This window comes from Dermacentor albipictus, chromosome 1, assembly GCF_038994185.2.
Source record: "Dermacentor albipictus isolate Rhodes 1998 colony chromosome 1, USDA_Dalb.pri_finalv2, whole genome shotgun sequence".
Classification (NCBI taxonomy): Eukaryota; Metazoa; Arthropoda; class Arachnida; order Ixodida; family Ixodidae; genus Dermacentor; species Dermacentor albipictus.
The window spans coordinates 449,033,268-449,054,528 of NC_091821.1; the positions used below are offsets into that span (position 1 = coordinate 449,033,268).

Below are 21,261 nucleotides of genomic sequence, written 5' to 3' on the forward strand. Positions count from 1 at the left end.
CAATCAAGATTTTATTAGTTCTGTCCGAGTTTCTCGCGTCATTTTGAATTCGTTCAGTTCCGCCAACTTGTGAATAAATCGACAGTTTTAGAATAACGTTTGCAGCCAAACGTAAACGCATTACGTACGTAAGGAAGTAGTGTTGGCATCACTGCGCATGCTGCAAACGTTATTGGGTTTTTGTGGTTTACGTGCACTATTATAACGTGCGTTATTTCCCGAGTTTACCGTTCGTTATGTTTATGTACGCAAAGAAGTAGCGTTGTTCATCATGCCGTCACCGAGTGCTTCAGCTTCAGCATGAATTCTCGTCATGGCTACGCTCGTTCTCGTTAACCTCCAGTAACTATGCAAATGAGCTTTCGCTATTTCCAAATTCACCTGAAAGTTTAGTTATGGGCGCATAGCATGCCCAATTTCTGACATCGTTCGGTGATTTCGGCGTTTGTGTGCCTAAACGAGACGCGTCCGCACAGCAACAAGAGGATGATTGCTAATGGATTGCCTTGGCTTGGATACGTTTGGCTCAAGGCACCAGACGGCGCACTATCTTTAACGTCTTCTTTACCTTGGCGTTCGTGCATGTCAAGTCTTGAAGGGACGGGCACTGGAACGTCCCACAAAGGTCCTTGCGTTTGACGTACCTAAAGCGAAAAACGCTATTCTAAAACTGTCTACTAACTGTCGCAAACGAGGATAAGACTAGTGTAACGCTCTTTATTCTACTTGCATTCATCTCAAATAATCGGCGCAAAGGGTCTTTGTCGGTATTTGCCCACAGCACGCGCATGTCTCTGTCTATTTGTTATTACAATAAGAATGTAATTACACTCGTGGACAACTTTCTGTGGTGATGGAGGCTAAGCTACGGAGCCAAAGCTTGCACGAGAGCGCTGGCGAGGTATTAAGAGTCCACCTAGCGGACATCTCCACTTGGTCTGCTGTTGAAGTTGTGATTGGCTGGGCTGGGCTGTGCACCGCTGCAACCAGACGCCACGGCCAATCAGCGCTTCAGTGGCAGACAAAATGGGCGTGTCCACTAGGCGAAGACTTACAGGGTGCTTCCCTTGTATTCTCGCCTGAGTTAGTCTGATGTCGGTAAGAGAGAACGTAGACATTTTCTTGACAACCGTAAATAAAGGCTGAAGGCAACAATGAGCATTAAAGTCCAGTATTTTTTTTCTTCTTTTCTCTTCAGTGATTTGACACATGTAAAGCTGTGGCACATGAAAGCGATTGTGCTGTTTGAGTATGTCTTCAAACAAATCAAAATCGCTGTCATAAGCTGCCAGGATACCCGACGCAGTAATACACGTGTGGAAGCTCTGCCCCTGTACCTCTGCCTTGACTGCTACAGAAGGTAGTCTTCGAGTATACACGAGCGGCGTTTCGCTATGTGGACAGTGTCCAGTAGATGTATTATTGCTTCCTTATGACAACTTTCGACACACGTACTTCGGCCGGTTTTGTATAGGAGCAGAGATGCAAATGATAACGGTGCTCGCTTGCAAGGCGAGCAGCCATTGAGAACACGTTCACTTTCAGTCTTCTCTTTTGAGTTGACCAGTGTAGCTTTCTGGGCTTTAGACGTGTTTTGTTTCGTATTGCGCTTAGCCCTCGGCAGTCTTGCTATACTCGGGTAGTTTCTGCTTTTGGTCTTTACCACACTACGAGCATTATTTATCTGCAATAATTGCTGCGCGTACGAGAAATAAAAGAAAAGTTAGCTGAATGGTAAGGGCGTTTCTTTGTAGCAGCCTACTTATATTGTTGTTACGCGGTCAGAACTTGCTTGTCTGCTCTTTAGCTTCTATCACACTGCAATAGGAACATTCCCACTTAAGTATTAATAGATTGTCGTCCTAACTGCTTTCTAATAAGAACGATTTTGCAAATCCTACTGCAATGATTTGGCCTGCCCTTGAACACTAATGTTCTACTCTCTCCCTGAGCGTTGATACCTGGATGGATGAATTCCTTTGCGAATCCCACCAAATATTTTTCTACTCCTAGTTTACATCTACTCATGTGCGGCGAATCCCCCTTGTGGGCATGGACAATGTTTAGAAGTCATAGCAACAAGTGCCGAACTTGATGGTCATCATCACCTCAAATTATGATGGGTAACTGCAATGTCCACCCCCAACCCCATAGTTAAAGACGCGAGTGGCACTGTAAAAATGTAATCGTTCAATGAATAATAGTAATAATAAATAAATATTGGTAAATATTATTAAAAAATAAATAACGAACAACTCGAGCAAATATGAAATACAAAGTTGGATCAGTGGAAATTTTATCGAATGCTTACGGTTTTTTTGTTTAACAGATTTCTTTGTCATTGTTCATTCAAGGAGAAAGTTATCGAGGCTGAGGTGATACCATGCTATCTTTTCTTTCCTTCCTTTTTTCCGTCTATTCATCAAGGGCAATACATTAGTTCATGGTTAACCTAGCAAAGAGAATAGTGAAGGTCACGTATAATTTTTGGCAAATTCCCCTTAGTGGGTACTACCCTACTGACTTTGCCATCATCATCATTATTATGATCAGCATGAGTATCTGCCACTAAGCCAACAGCAACAGTGGCCCCAGCAATCAAGCAACGACGCCGTCTTTGACGTGAGTGTGCGCACAACCTGTGTCATATTGTGACTCGTTTTACCTAAAAACAACATGCAATGTAACAATGCATGCCTTCGCATACTCATGTGCTGTTTGCAGCCTACTGAGCCTAAACAGATAACGGGCGATCAGATTGTTTTAGGCATTGAATGACACTTGAAGAACGACCGCATTACACACATTTTTTATCATGTATCACCCAGAGAAGAGCATTTCTGCATGATGCTTTATTTAGTTACTAATCAAGAAATTTGTTGACAAGTCATTTCAGCGGGCGAAAAAGCAATTGCATGATTCTCTTGAAAGAGCGGCACAATAAAAGTTAAAAACACAGTTTTTTCAATTTGTCATGGCAATGCTATCTTTTGCATGATAACATCCGTATGTTTTCTTTTAGTACTGAATATAGACGAAATATTTCTCGTAAGCAACAACATAAATTCTCGTAGGCCGAAATGGAATGCCACCTACTTTCGTTGCTTCGTGTCTTCAAATCAAAGAATACACAAGTGAGACGACATCATCATCATCATCATCATCATCATCAGCAGCAGCAGCAGCAGCAGCAGCAGCAGCAGCAGCAGCAGCAGCAGCCTGGATACGCCCACTGCATGGCAAAGGCCTCTCCCATATTTCTCCAACAACCCCGGTCATGTACTAATTGTGGCCATGCCGTCCCTGCAAACTTCTTAATCTCATCCGCCCACCTAACTTTCTGCCGTCCTCTGCTACGCTTCCCTTCCCTTGGCACCCATTGCGTAACCCTTAATGACCATCGGTTATCTTTCCTCCTCATTACATGTATTGCCCACGCCCATTTCTTTTCCTTGATTTCAACTACGATGTCATTAACTCGCGTTTGTTCCCTCACCCAATCTGCTCTTTTCTTATACCTTAACGTTACACCTATCATTCTTCTTTCCATAGCTCGTTGCGTCGTCCTCAATTTGAGGAGAACCCTTTTCGTAAGCCTCTAGGTTTCTGCCCCGTAGGTGAGTACTGGTAAGACACAGCTATTATACACTTTTCTCTTGAGGGATAATGGCAACCTGCTGTTCATGATCTGAGAATGCCTGCCAAACGCACCCCAGCCCATTCTTATTCTTCTGATTATTTCCGTCTCATGATCCGGATCCGCAGTCACTACCTGCCCTAAGTAGGTGTATTCCCTTATGACTTCCAGTGCCTCGCTTGCTATTGTAAATTGCGGTTCTCTTCCGAGACGGTCAAACATTACTTTAGTTTTCGGCAGATTAATTTTTAGACCCACTCTTCTGCTTTGCCTCTCCAGGTCATTGAGCATGCATTGCAGTTGGTCCCCTGAGTTACTAAGCAAGGCGATATCATCAGCGAATCGCAAGTTACTGAGGTATTCTCCATTAACCTTTATCCCCAATTCTTCCCAATCCTGGTCTCTGAATACCTCCTGTAAACACGCTGTGAATAGCATTGGAGAGATCGTATCTCCCTGCCTGACACCTTTCTTTATTGGGATTTTGTTGCTTTCTTTATGGAAGACTACGGTAGCTGTGAAGCCGCTATAGATATCTTTCAGTATTTTTACATGCGGCTCGTCTACACCCTGATTCCGTAATGCCTCCATGACTGCGAAGGTTTCGACAGAATCAAATGCTTTCTCGTAATCAATGAAAGCTATATAGAAGGGTTGGTTATATTCCGCACATTTCTCTATCACCTGATTGATAGTGTGAATACGGTCCATTGTTGAGTAGCCTTTACATATTCCTGCCTGGTCCTTTGCTTGACAGAAGTCTAAGGTGTTCCTGATTCTATTTGCGATTACCTTAGTAAACACTTTGTAGGCAACGGACAGTAAGCTGATCGGTCTATGATTGTTCAAGTCTTTGGCGTCCCCTTTCTTACGGATTAGGATTATGTTAGCGTTTTTCCAAGATTCCGGTACGCTCGAGGTCATGAGGCATTGCGTATACAGGGTGGCCAGTTTCTCCAGAACAATCTGCCTACTATCCTTCAGAAAATCTGCGGTTACCTGATCCTCCCCAGCTGCCTTCCCTCTTTGCATATCTCCCAAAGCTTTCTTTACTTATTCCGGCGTTACCTGTGGGATTTCGAATTCCTCTAGACTATTTTCTTTTCTATTATCGTCATGGGTGGCACTGGCACTGTCCAAATTTCTATAGAACTCCTCAGCTACTTGAACTATCTCATCCATATTAGTAATGATATTGCCGGCTTTGTCTCTTAACGCATACATCTTATTCTTGCCAATTCCTAGTTTCTTCTTCGCTGTTTTTAGGCTTCCTCCGTTCCTGAGAGCATGTTCAATTCTATCCATGTTTTACTTCCTTATGTCAGCTGTCTTGCGCTTGTTGATTAACTTCGAAATTTCTGCCAGTTCTATTCTAGCTGTAGGGTTAGAGGCTTTCATACATTGGCGTTTCTTGATCAGATCTTTCGTCTCCTGCGACAGTTTACTGGTATCCTGCCTAACGGAGTTACCACCGACTTCCATTGCACACTCCTTAATGATGCCCACAAGACTGTCCTTAATTGATTCAACACTAAGGTCCTCTTCCTGAGGTAAAGCCGAATACCTGTTCGGTAGCTTGATCTGGAATTCCTCTATTTTCCCTCTTACCACTAGCTCATTGATCGGCTTCTTATGTACCAGTTTCTTCCGTTCCCTTCTCATGTCTAGGCTAATTCGAGTTCTTACCATCCTGTGGTGACTGCAGCGTACTTTGCCGAGCACGTCCACATCTTGTATGATGCCAGTGTTAGCGAAGAGTATGAAGTCTATTTCATTTCTAATCTCGCCGTTCGGGCACCTCCACCTCCACTTTCGGCTATCCCGCTTGCGGAAGAAGGAATAACGACGTGAGAGTGATCAATTTTCTCCGAAGTTCATCTCCGCTACGATTCAGTTTTCTGCCGCCTTCGTGTGTATTTACACGTCATGGAATTAGTTCTTTTTTGTAACACTCATGCTTGCTTTGAATGGGATCATGGCTTGGGAATTATATGTGAATATGAGCCATGTCTTCTTGATGTATAAAGCAAGCTACTGATCGTAAGAGCCTTTTTCTGGTAAAAATTTTATGGAAACTCGCTTGCCGACTAAGAGGTACGCTAGACCTCCCCACTGCTTGCTTTGCAAAGTGAATGTTTGTTAATCTCTGAAGCACACAGCACACGTTTCTTGAACAGGATTTGCTGAAGTTAAAAGAGTTATTCATGAGAAGGGACCATCTGCCATCAATGAGAAACTTTCCGTAGCTTTTCGTGGGGACCGAGCTCTTACGCCAAGCTCTAAATGGCACCTTTTAGTGCGGCGCCTATGCATATGGAAGCAGAGCTGCACTGGGGCTTCTCACTTTGCATTACAGGCTTTTGATGCATCATTGATAGCGCGACCAAACGCACCGGGAGCTCAAAGGGATCGATAAAACCTGGCATGAGTGTTTACTCTGATACAACTGAAGCATGAAAACTGTTTATGTATGCATAAATGCCCTCGCGACGCTGACGTTAGTGCTGCGGGTGCAGTGTGTAAACATTGCAAGGCATAAAACTATGGTAAGTGGCGTGATTCGGCAACGCTTAAAGCGGGACCTCTCACGAAGAGACTGCATTTGAGATGTTCCTGATTTGGGATGCGTAGTCCTTCATCCTAAGTGAACCTACTTCACTCTCAAACGGATTTCTGTCTTCTTTTTTTTTTGTCCTGGGAGAAAGCCGCATTCCATCGACTATGTCCAATTTCTAAATGGCTACGTTGTTCCTAGCAGCTTTCTTGCCCACCGACGCGCTAGCCACTTCAAACAATCAAGCGTCTTCAATCGGTTATCACACACAACCAAGAACACCTCGCGATGTCATTTCACCTTGGAGATGAAAGCATTTGTCGTTGTTGATTTTCAGCGCGCTGCGTTATAACCAACTTTCAGCTTGTTATTCTGCGTATTGTGCAGGGATTGGCAGATGCATAATAACCTCCAATAAAAGGTGTTGCAATGTCGTTCACGAACAGCCATTTTCATTTGCATCATCAATACGTGCTGAGAAACGGGGTATTGCACCCAACATTTCAATACAAGAACCTAGTGGTTATCTCCACACACACTATGCAAAACTCTCGGCATTATGAAAAAAATGCATTAAAAATTTTGTTGCTTACATTGAACTTTATTGCAACACTCAATCTCAATGCATAAATCACTTATTCGCCATATTTTTACCTTCTTTGGTGCGCCAAAAAAAAAATATGTGTTGTAGCGTCCACAAAATTGAATATGAACAGAGGAAAGCGGGTTGTTTCTTCCGTCATCGTTAAGATCAGGATTTCCTACCTTCGTCAACCCAGACATCTTTGTATTCGCACCACTAGGCTGCGCGTTGTATCTATAAAACTATTTCAATCCATTATTGACGAACTTTTACATCTGCTCTTGCTCGCTTCGCGTTTGTCAGTGTTTTTTTATCAAGGCTATACCGTAGCCTCACTCTCCTTCCTTTCCTTGCATGCATTAACAGCTTCAAACACAGTTGTTTTTTCTGGGAGTTGAGGAACGTTTGAACGCAATTCCCAATCGGTCTGCCAGAGCAACTGTGCAATTTTTTAAGGAACTGCAATGATGTTGTGAGCAGCCCAATAATGTATTTCGGTTGACTATACTGCCTCATTTTTCTTTTCCAGTGCATTACATTTGTACCCACTCTCGCAATAGCTTTAAATAGGCCTATGCACTTGAATATCAATCAATCAATCAATCAATCAATCAATCAATCAATCAATCAATCAATCAATCAATCAATCAATCAATCAATCAATCAAGCAAGCAAGCAATCATGAATTTTTTTCTGTATTATTCAGTAGTTTCACATCAGGGAACGCAAAAAGCTTGCGTTTCTTTTGCGTACACAAGTCGCATGCGTGCCAGCAAAACCTAAGCAGACTTCTTTTCTAGGATAGGCAAGCTGCCTTCCTATATTAATCTAAAGCTATCTATTACTTTAAAGATCAACTTACGCCCAATCATCACGGCCTACCGCACGCCTTCCACATGTGTGGGGATGGGCGGAAAACTTACTCTGTATTTCGCACACAGACGCACAAATTTCTGTTTACATAGCGCCATGCGTACACAATGCAAACCGAATTATTTCACGTGTCTGCGACAAGTATTGACTCAATATAAAGCAAAATTGGTGCACCTGTGTGTCACATATGCAGTAAGTTTTGCGACCGTCCGCACGCTTGCGGAAGGCGCGGGGAAGGCCGTGAAGACCTAGCGTAACTTCTGCCTAAGGACGACGAAATTTTTAGCAGTTGCAATGACGCCGCAAAACACTTCGTTTAATGCAGAGACCATGCAGCGTTTCCTCGTCCAGGCGCGGCTCGTCCTGTGGCATCGTGTGGCCATTCATATGCTCCGCAGGCACTGGTGTGCCTCCATCCTTGAGCTACTGGCCACCGTGGCTTGCTTCACCCAAGTGGGTCGCACAGCACCCAGGCCCTCCGAGCTTGGCAACTTCACGACGGCAAGACTGTTCCCTGCGCGGTTCGCCTTCCCCAACGAGTGGCCGGTGGCTGTCGTTTACGAACCGCCCTCCGCGTACGCCGAGGATCTGCTCTCGTCGTACCGGAAGAGGACAGGTGGGAGTCGACCTAAAGCAGGACAGGTTATATTTACAGGGCTAGTCGGCCATCATTGCCGACAGTGACTGCAGTGCAAAGAGAGAGTTAGGACGCACAAAGGCGGACCGACACTAGCGAGGCGTAGATCAGGGCCCCTAAGTAAACTTCATTCCCACACTTAAAAGAGAATGTAAAAGTACAATGTTCGAAAAAAATAAAACTGTACTTTCAGGAAACATAACATGCTTAAAAGGAAATAAGTGGAAATCAATGTGGAAAAAGGAATCAAAGGAAAAAAGGAAATCAATGTGGAATAGGTCTCTTTAAAAAAAACGAGAGTGAATGCTTTAAATGGCATTGTACGAACATCTCACACACACACACACACACACACACACACACACACACACACACACACACACACACACACACACACACACACACACACACACACACACGCACGCACGCACACACGCACACACACACACACTCACACACACACACACACATTGGTCTCAACAAACTTTGCTCTCGCGCATATTTCTGAGGAAGGCGGCCTAGAAATACCAGAAAGCACATGAAAACAGGAAGATCTGCTGGTATACTTCAATCATTTTTGACGCTTTACCTGACAAAACCAAGACTAGATTATTAGGCAAGCCGTAGCGGTTGATTCGGAATTCATTTTGACCACCTGGGAATCTTTAACGTCCAAGCAATGCATGGTTAACGGAAATTTTGTTGCATACTGCAATGATGAAAATGCGGCCGCCGCGACCGGGTTTTCGTCCCGCGACCTCGTGCTTAGCCGCTAACCCACCGAAGCAAGTAAGGGAAAACTCCGTGAATTCGACCTTAGAATATTTGTTGTTACACCCCCATCTAAAGTAAGTTCACTTAATTTCAACCCCGGTCGGAGCCTATTCATATGGCTCGCACAGGGATTTCGTGTTCGTGATGGGACCACTGACGACAAAGCCCGGAAGAGCGAACGCTGGCAAAAAGCGTGCGACAGCAGATTGAGCGAAATTACGGTCGTTCGTTGCATCACTTGCAACAGTTGTCTGCCATGTATAGACACTGTAGACTGCCGTCTACGTATTATGAAATAATCAACACCTGAGCGATAATTGCAGGATGCTTGTGCTACAAAAGAACAATGACGGTAGTTCACCATCTAAGAAGCAAAACATACGTAGATACCAACAAAAGAACATTGCATGCATGGGACTTCTTTTTTGAACGAGAAAATTCAGAATTTCCTCACGCCAACCTATATGTCTATGGTTTTTAATAAACTTTTGCGCTCAGAACGACATGACGTCTATGTCTATAGACGTCATGTCTATGGTTTTTATTAAACATTTGCGCTCACAACGACATGACGTCTGTGTCTATAGACGTCCTGTCTATGACCGGGCGTATATGTCTATGACTGTTGCTTTTGTAAATATTTCTGTAAAGCCATGTTTGGCTATACCGTTCGTGTCTAGAAACTGGGGATTGAAACTACACTTAAGTGCATGAAGGTTAAGAAAACTGTATTCGCCGGTTCCATTCCAATATTTCACTTTCGTAACTATATACTACTTTTACCCATCTTACAGATATATCGATTTGCCCGCTTATTCCTTCTCCATCAGTTTCGGCGCATTACTCGGTTCTGTATAGCATGATATGAAACGTAGAAACAGGCAAGTTGTGAAGATTCTGACGACCCCAACGCCTGTAAGGCGTTGTACTGTTCTTGCAGACATGGATAAATGAACAGGCATGCCAATTATTTCAAAGAAATTGAGAGGCTCAATCTTCCTGAACTGCACGGTGGGTTACGAGGGACACGTATTGCCGGGCGGCGTATTAATTTACATGCTCAAGTAATATTTTCGTTCTAGTCGTTGTTCTATCGGCATACATGCATCGTACCTCCTTTGCAATGGTAACTATCACTCGAAGCAGCTGCGCACTACATGTTCTCGGAAGCATTTCTTTAGGCTGGGCAATCAACATATTCTTTTTTAAAATATCTATCAATATGCAAACGCGCCTATGGTTTTATATTGCTTTCTACAATGAATGAATGAACAGATGCCTTGCGAGTTGGAAGCGTCCTTGGGCAGCCGAGCAACTAAAATCGTAGAATGGCCTCGGCAAATGTAAGACGCGAGCAAAACTCGCATTGCAACGCGTGCAATTACATCGTTTCCCTCTTTTTTTTAGTACAGTGTCTTCCTTTGCGAGAGACTCTCAGTTTTCCTTATCGGAAGTGTGTGCTTCTCACCGCTTTCATAGAAGTCGATCCCCGAGATCGTGCCGTCTGAATATGTCGGCCGATCGCGACGGCAGTGTAGTCTGAAAGTGTTCGTTGTTCGCGTTGGCGCGTGTTGATCAACCATTTGGTATGGTAGCGCAGATGACGAATAAAAAAAGTTAAGTACTCTGACGCTCCTCCAACTGCCCTCACGAACGGCATCTAGCGATAAAGCCCCGTGAGCAGTGATTCCGCCGCATTCTAATCCCCAACTCACTCAGGAAGAAGTTGCCTTTCATCGAGGCCAACTAGAAAGAGAATCCCCTCCGAACGTTTTTTTTTTTATTCGCACAGTGTGAAGTAACCCTAATTGCTTTTGTGGCGTGTGCTTTTCTCATCATTGGTTGGCAAGCATTATGTAGATTCAGATATGTACGTTCAAAAGGAAACATGCTTTTTTGTTTATACTTGCAAGCCGAATAACAGGGATTGATAGCCATATCCTCCCTTTTTGTCGTTATTTTTGTTTCCGCGTTTAGTTGTGCTGGCCTTAGACGGCACTCTGTGACTGGTATGGAGAGACTTTGACATGAAGCGCGAGTGTTATGTTGTTTAGAGGATGTACGTATTGTTTCTATATTAAACAGGCGCTACCTTGCTCACATTTGAACTAGGGCATAAAAGCTCATGAAACACAAATTCGAGGCTCCTACGTGCCAAAGCAGCTATATTGAGGCACACCATAAACGGGGACACCTGATCAATTTTGACCAGCTGGGATTCTATGTTGCGCATTTAAATCCAAATACACGTGAGTTTTTATCATTCAGTTCGCATCGTGTCTAAAAGCTTGCTTCATGTAGTTGAATTAACACAAGAAAAGAAACGTATACGTGACCTAAAGACAAACGTTTGTGTCGCACCCGCGAGGCATACTTCATACATTAGAAAAACGTTTTCGCTAATATACGTCATAAGAAAATAAGCAAATATACGTCAAAACTAGCGAAACTACGTAAGGACGTCTCACTCTTCGGAAGCACAAATTGTTTGCTTGTTAGTTACTCTTATGACACTTCATCAATTAGACCAGTCATGCGCGTTCTCTCCAACGCCCTGGTTACTGTGAACTACCTTTGGTCACAATGCCACTTGGTGTCTACCACGTAAACGGAGATGCTGGACAATGTCATAAGCGTTTACCGCCTTTCTAGCCTCCAACGTGGAGACGGTAAAATCTTACGTCAGAACGAACGATCAAAGTTCACAGGCTAAGAAAATGCGCAAGTAAGTTGTGGTATATTTCAGTGATAAATAATTTGGGCGGTCATTTTTTTTATCAATAATTAAAACGCTCAAAACCGAATTCCCAGTGACGGCACTCAATCAGGCTGCGTCGCATCATCACCAGGATGCATCACTGAAAGGGAAATGAAGGCTGTTTAACGTTCTCCTGAATGTTCCTCTCACCGACAGCCACGTCACAGACATTGCAAAGTACACTATAGGCGCATCTCCATAGTGCAGGACGTGAAACGAAAAAAAAAAAAATACCATCAGCATTTGCGGCTAGAAGTGCACTGTCCATTCCACTATGAAATTCATATCCGCGTTCATGTACACGACTCTTCCCAGCCCAACGCACAATGTTCATGCCAGCAGCGGAAGGTGGAATGCTGCCCCAGCTATCCTGCAGAGTAACACAGTAACAGTAACACACAGCTTGCTTCAGAGCTGGTTAAGGGGAGTTCGACGGTGAGTCGGCTTGACTTTGTCAATTTTGCATCCAAACGCACTGTGCGCCTCGCGCGTCTCGGCAGACCTCTCAACTCTCCACGCGCAGGCCGCGCATGCACCATCGAAGTCGTTACAGCACGGTGGCAGCACCAATGGCGTGAACAAGCCCCGAGCATCCGTATAATTGATATCGCAATAGTGGAACGTTCAGACGAACCTCGTCAATGAATACGCATGTCACTAATTTATGCTCACCTAGAAATAAGCTCACGTTTATTACTCCATTATCACTCAGTAGACCATAAACAATTGAGGTCGCTTAGCGCAAACGAGGAAGGAGGAAGGGGACAAGGGGAGCACTCATAAATAATTATGGCCGCTTAGCGCAAGCAAGGAACCATGCAAGAGGACAAAGGAAGACCTCCGCTTGTCTTCTTCCGTATTTCCTTGTTTGCGCTAAGCAATCATAATTATTTTATAGTCTACTCAGCAATAGGAACCGAACAGCCAAAAAACGTGTACTTCAGGATTCTGTTATCGGCCTGCTCACTCTCAACACTGCGTTGTTTTCTAGATTAATTTTTCTTCCTCCTCCCTTCATTGTGCCTACAATTTTTTTAAAGAGTTTCATTTCCGGTGTGTACGTTTGCAGAGATCTTCGAGTACCTAAACGTGCGCAGTCCTGTGAGGGCCGTGCGAAGTGAGCAGGAACTGCGCGCCGTGTGCAGAGGCCAGGTGCGCGAGGCATACGAGCGAGACTACGTACTCTGCGTCAGCTTCCACGGTCGTGCTCCCTCCGACGGCATCAAGCCGAACGGCAGCAGCGGCTTCCCGTCGCTGAATTACACGCTACACATGTTTGCTGGTGGCTTGCCCAAGGTGGGGTTCAAGGAGCCCGTAGAATTTGGTGACCAAGAGCCGACTTACCTGGAGAGTAAGTTGGACCACCCCCTCTGATGGTCGCTGTGCGTCTATGCGGTTCGTGGCGTCGCAGATTATTTATTAAAAGCGAAGGTTTTCTATGCCAACCTCGCCGGGTTCCGTGACCGTGGGTGCGGCGGCCTGGCTGTTCTGCCGAATAGGCCAACGAATGAAACAGGCGCTGTGCGCGCGTACGCCTCTGCCCGCACCCGATTTGCTCTAATCAAACTTCTGTTTCGCCCCCAGCATAGTTTTTCGACCGACATCTTGCATTCCATCACCCGTTGCGCTGTCCTTATCTTCTTGCCACACTTCTTTGTTAACCTCCAAGTTTCTGTTCCGTATATTTCAGGTACAATGCATAGTGGTGTTAGACTTTTCCAAGAAAGGAGTATAGAGAGAGAAAACAAGGATAGGAAAGGCAGGGAAGTCAACCAGAAGAGCATCCGGTTTGCTACCGTACACTGGGGGTGGGGGAAAAGGGAATAGAAACAGGAAAAAAGGAAGAGAGTAAGCACTGAGTGTGTGTGGGAGGGACACTATGCACAGGGACACTATGAACGGTCTTTTAAGCCGGTGCACTTCAAGTATTGCAAAGGACTATAATTTAGCAATATGAATCAGTACGTTACCAGCCTATAGGTCGTGTTCATTTTTACCTGGTTGTCGAGATAAGCAATGCGCACTACAGAGACCCAATAGGACGTCCTTTAGCCAGTTTCATAGTTTTAGTAATTTATTGCTTCGTTTCGCATCAAGCACACAAGGAACTACGCCATTTCCTCATTTCCGCCATTCATTTGCTTTGCTTCTCTCACCTTTCTTGTGTCTTGCTTTGGGTGCAGCGAAATAATGCCAGAGCAGAGAGCTTGAATAAGTGAAAAAGGAAATGGATGTTTTACCGCGTTCATAAAAATGAATATGGTTGATATTGGCATATGTGCTTGTGCGAATGCTAATTCAACAGCCGATATAGAACTGGCGCATGCCTTACCGCATGTATTCTTTCTTTTTAGAGCTCATTCAGAAAGCACAGGTCTGGATTGACACTGAGCACCTTACTCTCGTAGACCGAAACGCCCGAATCAAGAAGGAATGGTACACAGTACGTATTTTCCTCTCGTAAAATATTTCACTAATCCCAAATTAACAAGGATTGCTAAAATAACCCGCCTTTTATTTAAAAATGCAACGATTCGCTCAGACCCATCTACTAGTTGACTTAAGGTGTCGTCCGTGCATTGCGAGCTCATAGCGATATATTTTCTTCGAATATTTGCCACTTACCCCTTCAGGAAAATATTTGTCGTCTCCAGCGGCTACATGCGTTTATTAAAAATAAACTCCGTCTTTCAGTTGTAAGGTACTCTGCCCTTACGGACTTATTGGCTGAGACCGTGAATGTTATCGTGGAATGTTACGCCTTGTCAATTTACTCATCCCTGTCACATGTTACTTTTTTTCTGAATGCTTCTTACTTCAACGCCTCGCTGGGATAAGCCCTTTCGAGATCACTGTTCTGTAGTGGGAAAGGACTACCCCTTACAAGTATTGTGGTAGATGATAGGCTAGACGATTGGCCGTGTGTTCACTGTGGCCGTCGATGCGGTGCTCATTTGCGCATTACGAGCGTTGCCTATAAGCTCCCAAAATCATTTCCCCTTGGGTTTAAACCATACGCGATTAGTGTGTACACCCTAACACCGGTGTGCATGGCAACCATCTTCAGTGGCTGCCCATGTGCCACGTACATTCCAAAAGATGGCAAACGGAAGGCTGCTAGAAGGCGCTGATTACTTGGAAACTTAGCGTGAGGTAAACGCTTTTTGCTTTTTATCGGGAAAGCGAGATATTGTGTTTTGAACACCCTGCCATAACTCTCCAGAGGCCCTATAACGTAAAGCTATTCCTAACTTTTCCAATTCCGCAATCAGCCCTCCATGATTGGTCGAAAACGTTTTTGGCCCACCTCCAGTTCGCCTGTCTGTCAAGCGACGTCACGAAAACCGCGATATCGATCCATTTGATATGACGTGTACACTGATAGAAAATAGTTATTTCTAATTCTACGCCTTTTCAACATTAGCCCTCAGCTATTGGTCTAGAGTTTTCGGGCTGCACCCACCTCATCTGCCTGTCACGCGACATCACAAAACCGCGAAAACTCACCGCGTCAAAGCGACATCAACGCGTTAAAGAAGCATTATTATGCCGAACAAAACTGAATATTCTTCTGAATAGCCGCAGGCTGCCCCGTTCCGATAGGGATAAAAGATGGATGCCGCCAATCACTCAGGCACTGGCTACTCGCACCTGCCGGAGAGCATAGGTTTATTTGTGTATAATAATGTTTTCCGCGTGGTCGTGTAACGTTTTCGAGCACTTTCGGCACGTTTACGACCTCGTCCTACCAACGCTTCTTTGTTTGGGATCCGCGGTCGTGTCATTCTTTAGCTTCCGTTGCATGCCGCCGCGATTTTCGACCAGCCACCACCAGATAAGTGAGAGAAAGCGGACCAATCGCAGACGCCGGCACCACCGACTTCATCCGGTCATCGAATTTCAGTGCTTTCGACTTGAGTGGGCTTCTCGCCTCTTGTCAGCCAATTAGCTACAACAAGCCGCTCAATATAGGTAATGTTATTCGTTTTTCAAGCAAACAAAAGTTACCTCCTAGGATCGATGAGAGCGTTTGATTGGTCTGTCCAGACAACGCTGTGGGTGACCGCCCGTTGCTTGCGTCGGCGGTTACTGAAATTTGACGTCAGGAGATTAGAATAAAAATATACTGGAATAGTTTTACGTTATAGGGCCTCAGGGCCGCTATTTTGTAGCGATGCCTTATGCCTTATTCTATGCTATTCTTATCATCCACCACACACGGCCGCCTGATCCCGTTGATAATGTGGGCAGACCGTCGCTCTGACCACTGGCCAAGCGCGAAAAGCCTGAAAAAGCATAGAATCGGAAAAGGCATCGCTACAAAATACCGGCCCAGGACGCTTTTCATGGTTAAAACGAAGTAGAGTAACGATAAGCGAAAATGCCAAAGCAAAATGAGGCTCGCTACACTCGCCCTTTCTCTAAGCCAGTTCTTCGGCTAAGCAAACGTCACTTAGCACGCTCTATCGTTCTGACACGAACTGAGCTTTTTTGTTGCTGCCGGTTCGAACTTGCCTAATATAACGCGCCAAGATAGTCATCCATTGTTAGATGTAGCAGAGGCTTCTTCATTTCTCATTGGCTCTTTTCTTTAAGCTCGCCAGCTTCCTGACTCCCGGAAAGCGAAACGAGTTCTATCCACGACTACATAAGATGTACCTGCTCTGCCAAAGAAAAAAAAATCGTGGAAAACGCAGAATCTTGTTCTGAACGGTATTGCTCCAAATCAGCGCTTCATGGTTACTTAGGCGCTCTGGTAAAATACTGGTTATGCACGTCTAACAATACATCCTTCCTGCTCTTCTTAAAAGATACAATACGAGAGCTATAAAGAATTTCGTGTTTGCATAAAAAAAAGAGAACTACACATAAAGAGTTAATTTATGCACCAAAGAAACGTTTTAGTTGGCTGGCCTCAAAAGAAGCATTCGAACTATAACACCGCATTCACTTAAACCAAGGTGACTGTTGTGCAAGAATCCCAGTTGATCAACATTGTTCCTGAGCCCTCCAAAGCGGCGTTTCTCATTACCTGTTGTGCAAATACGAGGCGTTCAGTCCAATAAATATTTTCTGTTCGTCGATAAACTTTTGCACACATTGTTAATGATGTTAAAAACTTCGAACGTTTCAATAGTACTGAATTACCATGAGCAGTCGTGCCGTAACAGGTCCCCAGTCTCTTTATATGAATTCATCCCGTCCCCGCTGCTGAATGGTATTGCCTAAATGGGGACACACCGGCAAATTTCATACCAGGCGTTGCCTCAACAAAGTGGTCCCAATGTTTGCGACCATTTCTAAAGCATGACCTTTTAAGCAGGAGCGTGCGCTGTCTACTATACAGGAAACATATATTTATAGATACTGTTATATGCAAGAGAGATAGATACTTGGCTGGAAATACAATGTAATGTTATCTCGTGATATTAGTCTCATCCCGAATCGCTGTAATTGATGCCAAACTTCCAACACCTTTCTAGGTGTTTGAGAGCAGCTCGCTTAATATTAAAATTTCTTCTCCGCAAGTAAAGTTACCTTTATGGTAGCGACCAACCCCGGTGGACATCGTGCAATAAACAGCCAACGAATTGCACGGTACTTGTAGGTGCGCGTTAAAAAGTTTCTTGCTTGCCAATGCAGGTGTACACACGCCAGTTTCCGCAAACCGCACTACCGCTTGACATCCGAGGCTACCGGGAAAAGGTGCTTCTATTCTTGGCTCTTTCTTATAGCGTGCCCTTCTGTCTTCGTATCAGCAGCGCAGTCTCCGAGGCTTCGTCGGGACTTAGGGTACGACTGCTTAAAAAACGTATTCTTCATTAAACCTAAGGCATCTTTATTTTACGGTATTTAATGTTAGCGACAAGATGTAATAAGCATTTATCTCGTAACACTGCTCACTCCAAATTTCGGCAATACGCCTGCAAGCTGCAACGCCCACCTTCAACACACGCGTCTCTACACATCAACTCAAACAAACTAACAAAAAAAAACTACACTGGGGTGCCTCAGTCTCAGCTCTCAATAGATTACGGTTTAATTTTCTATGAGGAGGGGGGAGGGTTCAAATTGTTGATGTTGCGCAGCGTGACGATATCTACAGCTCCGGCAAGTTTACAAATTGGGCATATGAAATTTTCTAGGGAGAGCTGAAGCAATCTTCTCATACAGTTTGATTCAATAATTGAAGTTTGTTTGTCGATCTCGTTATAATAACGGCGGGGAAACTCTTCCTGACTAGTTACATATGTGTAATATTTAGAAATGTGCAATCGAATCTTGTTTATCTATGTATCGAAACATGCAATCGAGGCTTGCTTGACGATTCTCTTACGTACACAACACCGGATATGTTCCGGGCTAGCATCAGTCATACTGCTTTGAAAACATGCAAGTTACACTTCTCAAAATTCTTCCATACGGTCTAATTTGGTGCAACGAAAACGGAAGCGGAATGAAAGTAGGATAAGCCGTATTCAAATATACTACCTCCCAGACTAAAAAGAAACACCGTGGGAGCTCACATGTGGCGAGAAAAAAGCGTGTTCGTGTTCTTGTTTATCGTTGCTCGTGGACGCAAAGCGCGCGCGCACGCACGCACGAACGCACACACACACACACACACACGCACACACACACACACACACACACACACACACACACACACACACACACACACACACACACATATATATATATACACACACACACATAAACACGCGCACACACACACACAGACACACACACACACACGCGTGCGCGCGCGCAACCACACACATTGCTCTGATTGTTCGCACTGTTGGAATCATTGTTGTGCAGAGTATTTTGCAGCTAGCGAACTATCCATCACTGTTTGAGGTTCTGCAAACCGCTACCAGATGCATGAAAAATTTTGTAAACATCATGTGATTGTGTGTGGAGGACTTGAGTGTGTGGCCTTGTGCCGGCAAAACGCGACGATGGATTTTTTTTTTACTCGTCAAGAAATTTTACGTGACGCTTTGGGCCAATACAGAAGGTGGTTCAGCCTTTAGGTGCTTGAACCCACCAGGAATGAATTGGGGAAATGGGCAGGGAAGAGCAGTTATACTTTCGATTGATGGGCACCGCCATCTTGGACTGCCACACAAACAGTTTCGTAATGTTGTGGACCGCGACTTCAAATTAGCCTAGTTTTGAAACAGTGAAGCCGTGCTCGCAACTATTATGATGCATTTGCATTGACCGTGCAACCGCGCTTTTGTTAGTTACAGGTGGAAATCGGCAGAGGTAATACCCCTTGGGGGCGGCTGCACTAACGGCCGTGTAGTTGTTTACGAAATGCACGATTGTTTTATCAACGTAAAACAAATAAAGCGTGTCTTAAGTGCTTGCTTCTCAACTTGTATTATAATGAATGAGCAATTGCTTATATTGTTACCTGAATGTTTCTTGAAAAAAGAATTCACATTTCGAAATAACATTCCTGCATACTTCCTTTAAGTATAATTAAGGTGTGGAAGAAACGTTTAACACACAATGCCCGGATGGGCTGTATGATTACAGCTTTAGTTACCGATTTTACACTCCCATGCACTGCTTAGGCGTGCGTTTTAGTGCTTTCGACAGGCAGGCATCACTATGCTGTAAGGAATACCACAAAACATTGCTTACGTCAGTGATTACGCCAATATGCAGGCGCCATAATACGAGAAATAACCGCCGCGGTGGATTAGAAGCTAATCGCGCTGCGGTGATAAGCACGAGGTCGCGGGATCAAATCCCGGCCGCGGCGGCCACATTTAGATGGGGACGAAATGCAATGATAACCATGTCTCGTGCAATGGGGGCACAATGAGGCCCCATGGTGGTCAAAATTAGTCTGGAGTCCCCCACTACGGCGCGTCTCGCAATCAAATTGTGGTTGCAGCACCGAAAACCCCATAAATTATTCAGTACCACAAGTAGATTTTTTTTCAGTGGAATTAGACGTTATTTTTTGACATACTTAGCAGTAGGGCAAATTTGGTTCTCTGATCTCAGCCAGGAAGAAGCAATGTGAAAATAAAAAAAAGAGCACTACACATCCAAACAACTTGTGTTTATAGACAACACTACATCGATTTAGCAAGAAATATTTATACTCACCATATACGGAAACAAGATATATTTGCTGCTGGGTTTGCGTTTACAACATACATCCCGAAGATGAAAAGGGTGTGATTCGCTTTTTTCCTCCCGTTAGATTTGACCGATCATCGCCCTATAAAACAAAGAACTTATTCCCAAAATTTTTGTGGATTAAGTCATTTTGCAGATAGTGGACTGACAGTTCATGATTTCTGAAGATTGTAAATGAAAAACGTTCCCATGCCCGACTCATGGAGTACTACCCTCATACGCCACCTTGTACTTTCCGTAGGTGAACTACCGTAATATCCATGAATGGAGGCTACAGCTAAATTAATATTAAAAACCTAATCCTTTATAAAAATGTTTGAACCCCTGCAGAGCACATCGGTGCCATTGCGGAAACATATAAGCGCTAATGAAATATCCCGCATAAACATGACAAGTGCCACTAGCGCAGAGGAGCACGAAGCTGAACGAAAAACCTTTTTTACGCCTTCTCTCCTTGCAATGTTCTATAGCATTTGAAAGCCAATGGGGTTACTGGAGGCGGGCCGTAGCAAAACAACGTATGCGCATTCATTAATGAAAAGGTACATTTCTTCTCAAGAAGAAAATTTACAAGAAGTCTAACAAAAATTATCGCGGTCTTACTGAACCGCAACCACCTGCACTCTGTTCAGTTTGTGGTTCAACATGCTGGCCTTCTGGAGACTGCCTACTGGTTTGGCCATCTGGCCATTGGTGTACTGATGGGAGCCGCGAGCGGCGCAGCCGTGCTTCTGCTGATGATGTCCTCCGGTGGCGAATACCTGCCTTACTTGTCGCCACAGGCGCTTGACGCTGGCCCGCTGATCCTGACGTTCCTGCTGTTCTCTTGCCTCTTCACGATGCATTCCCTATTCGTGGCCAGCCTCTTTCGGACAGGTGACTTTCGAGGAGATGCCTTGCTGGAACGCAGGCTCTAAGTCCCTATTGCGCAGTGCATGCCATGCTAGAAGAAACGGTGATGACTGTCCACCCGATTTTAAAAAGTCTACACAAAAAAATGCTATTTTGCGATGACCGACACCTGCGGCCCCTTTCAACTTGGCGAGCGTTGCCAAACTAGCCAGTACCATGATGCGTACGAAAGTTTGCCGTGTGTAATGCAAAGCGATGGGCAGGCTGTGTGGACTATGTGTGTGTGTGGCAGGGGGGGAGGGGTAGGTCATCTTACCTCTCTCGTGCGGCGCGTATTGCGAGGGCCAGATGGGCAGATTTTTTAGCGACCGCAATGCAGCAGATGGCTTCCCAGCACAGCACTGCTACTCATGCAAGTGTTTACTTGTGT

At 44.6% G+C, this 21,261-nt stretch overlaps 1 protein-coding gene across 5 annotated transcripts in view; it reads left to right on the forward strand.

Annotated features, from left to right (window-relative positions):
• Positions 1-2,554: 2,554 nt before the first annotated feature.
• Positions 2,555-21,261, forward strand: part of LOC139054757 (phospholipid-transporting ATPase ABCA3-like) — an 89,241-nt gene continuing 70,534 nt past the window's right edge. For 3 of the 5 annotated variants that reach the window (XM_070532343.1, XM_070532347.1, XM_070532344.1), the window contains exons 1-6: positions 2,555-2,622; positions 7,973-8,263; positions 12,886-13,167; positions 14,171-14,259; positions 17,460-17,609; positions 20,612-20,855. In XM_070532343.1, the coding sequence (XP_070388444.1) occupies positions 7,978-8,263; positions 12,886-13,167; positions 14,171-14,259; positions 17,460-17,609; positions 20,612-20,855 (1,051 nt within the window). In that variant the 5' untranslated portion in view covers positions 2,555-2,622; positions 7,973-7,977. The remainder of the gene's footprint in view (positions 2,623-7,972; positions 8,264-12,885; positions 13,168-14,170; positions 14,260-17,459; positions 17,610-20,611; positions 20,856-21,261) is intronic. The other 2 variants (XM_070532346.1, XM_070532345.1) reach the window with 2 other exon arrangements.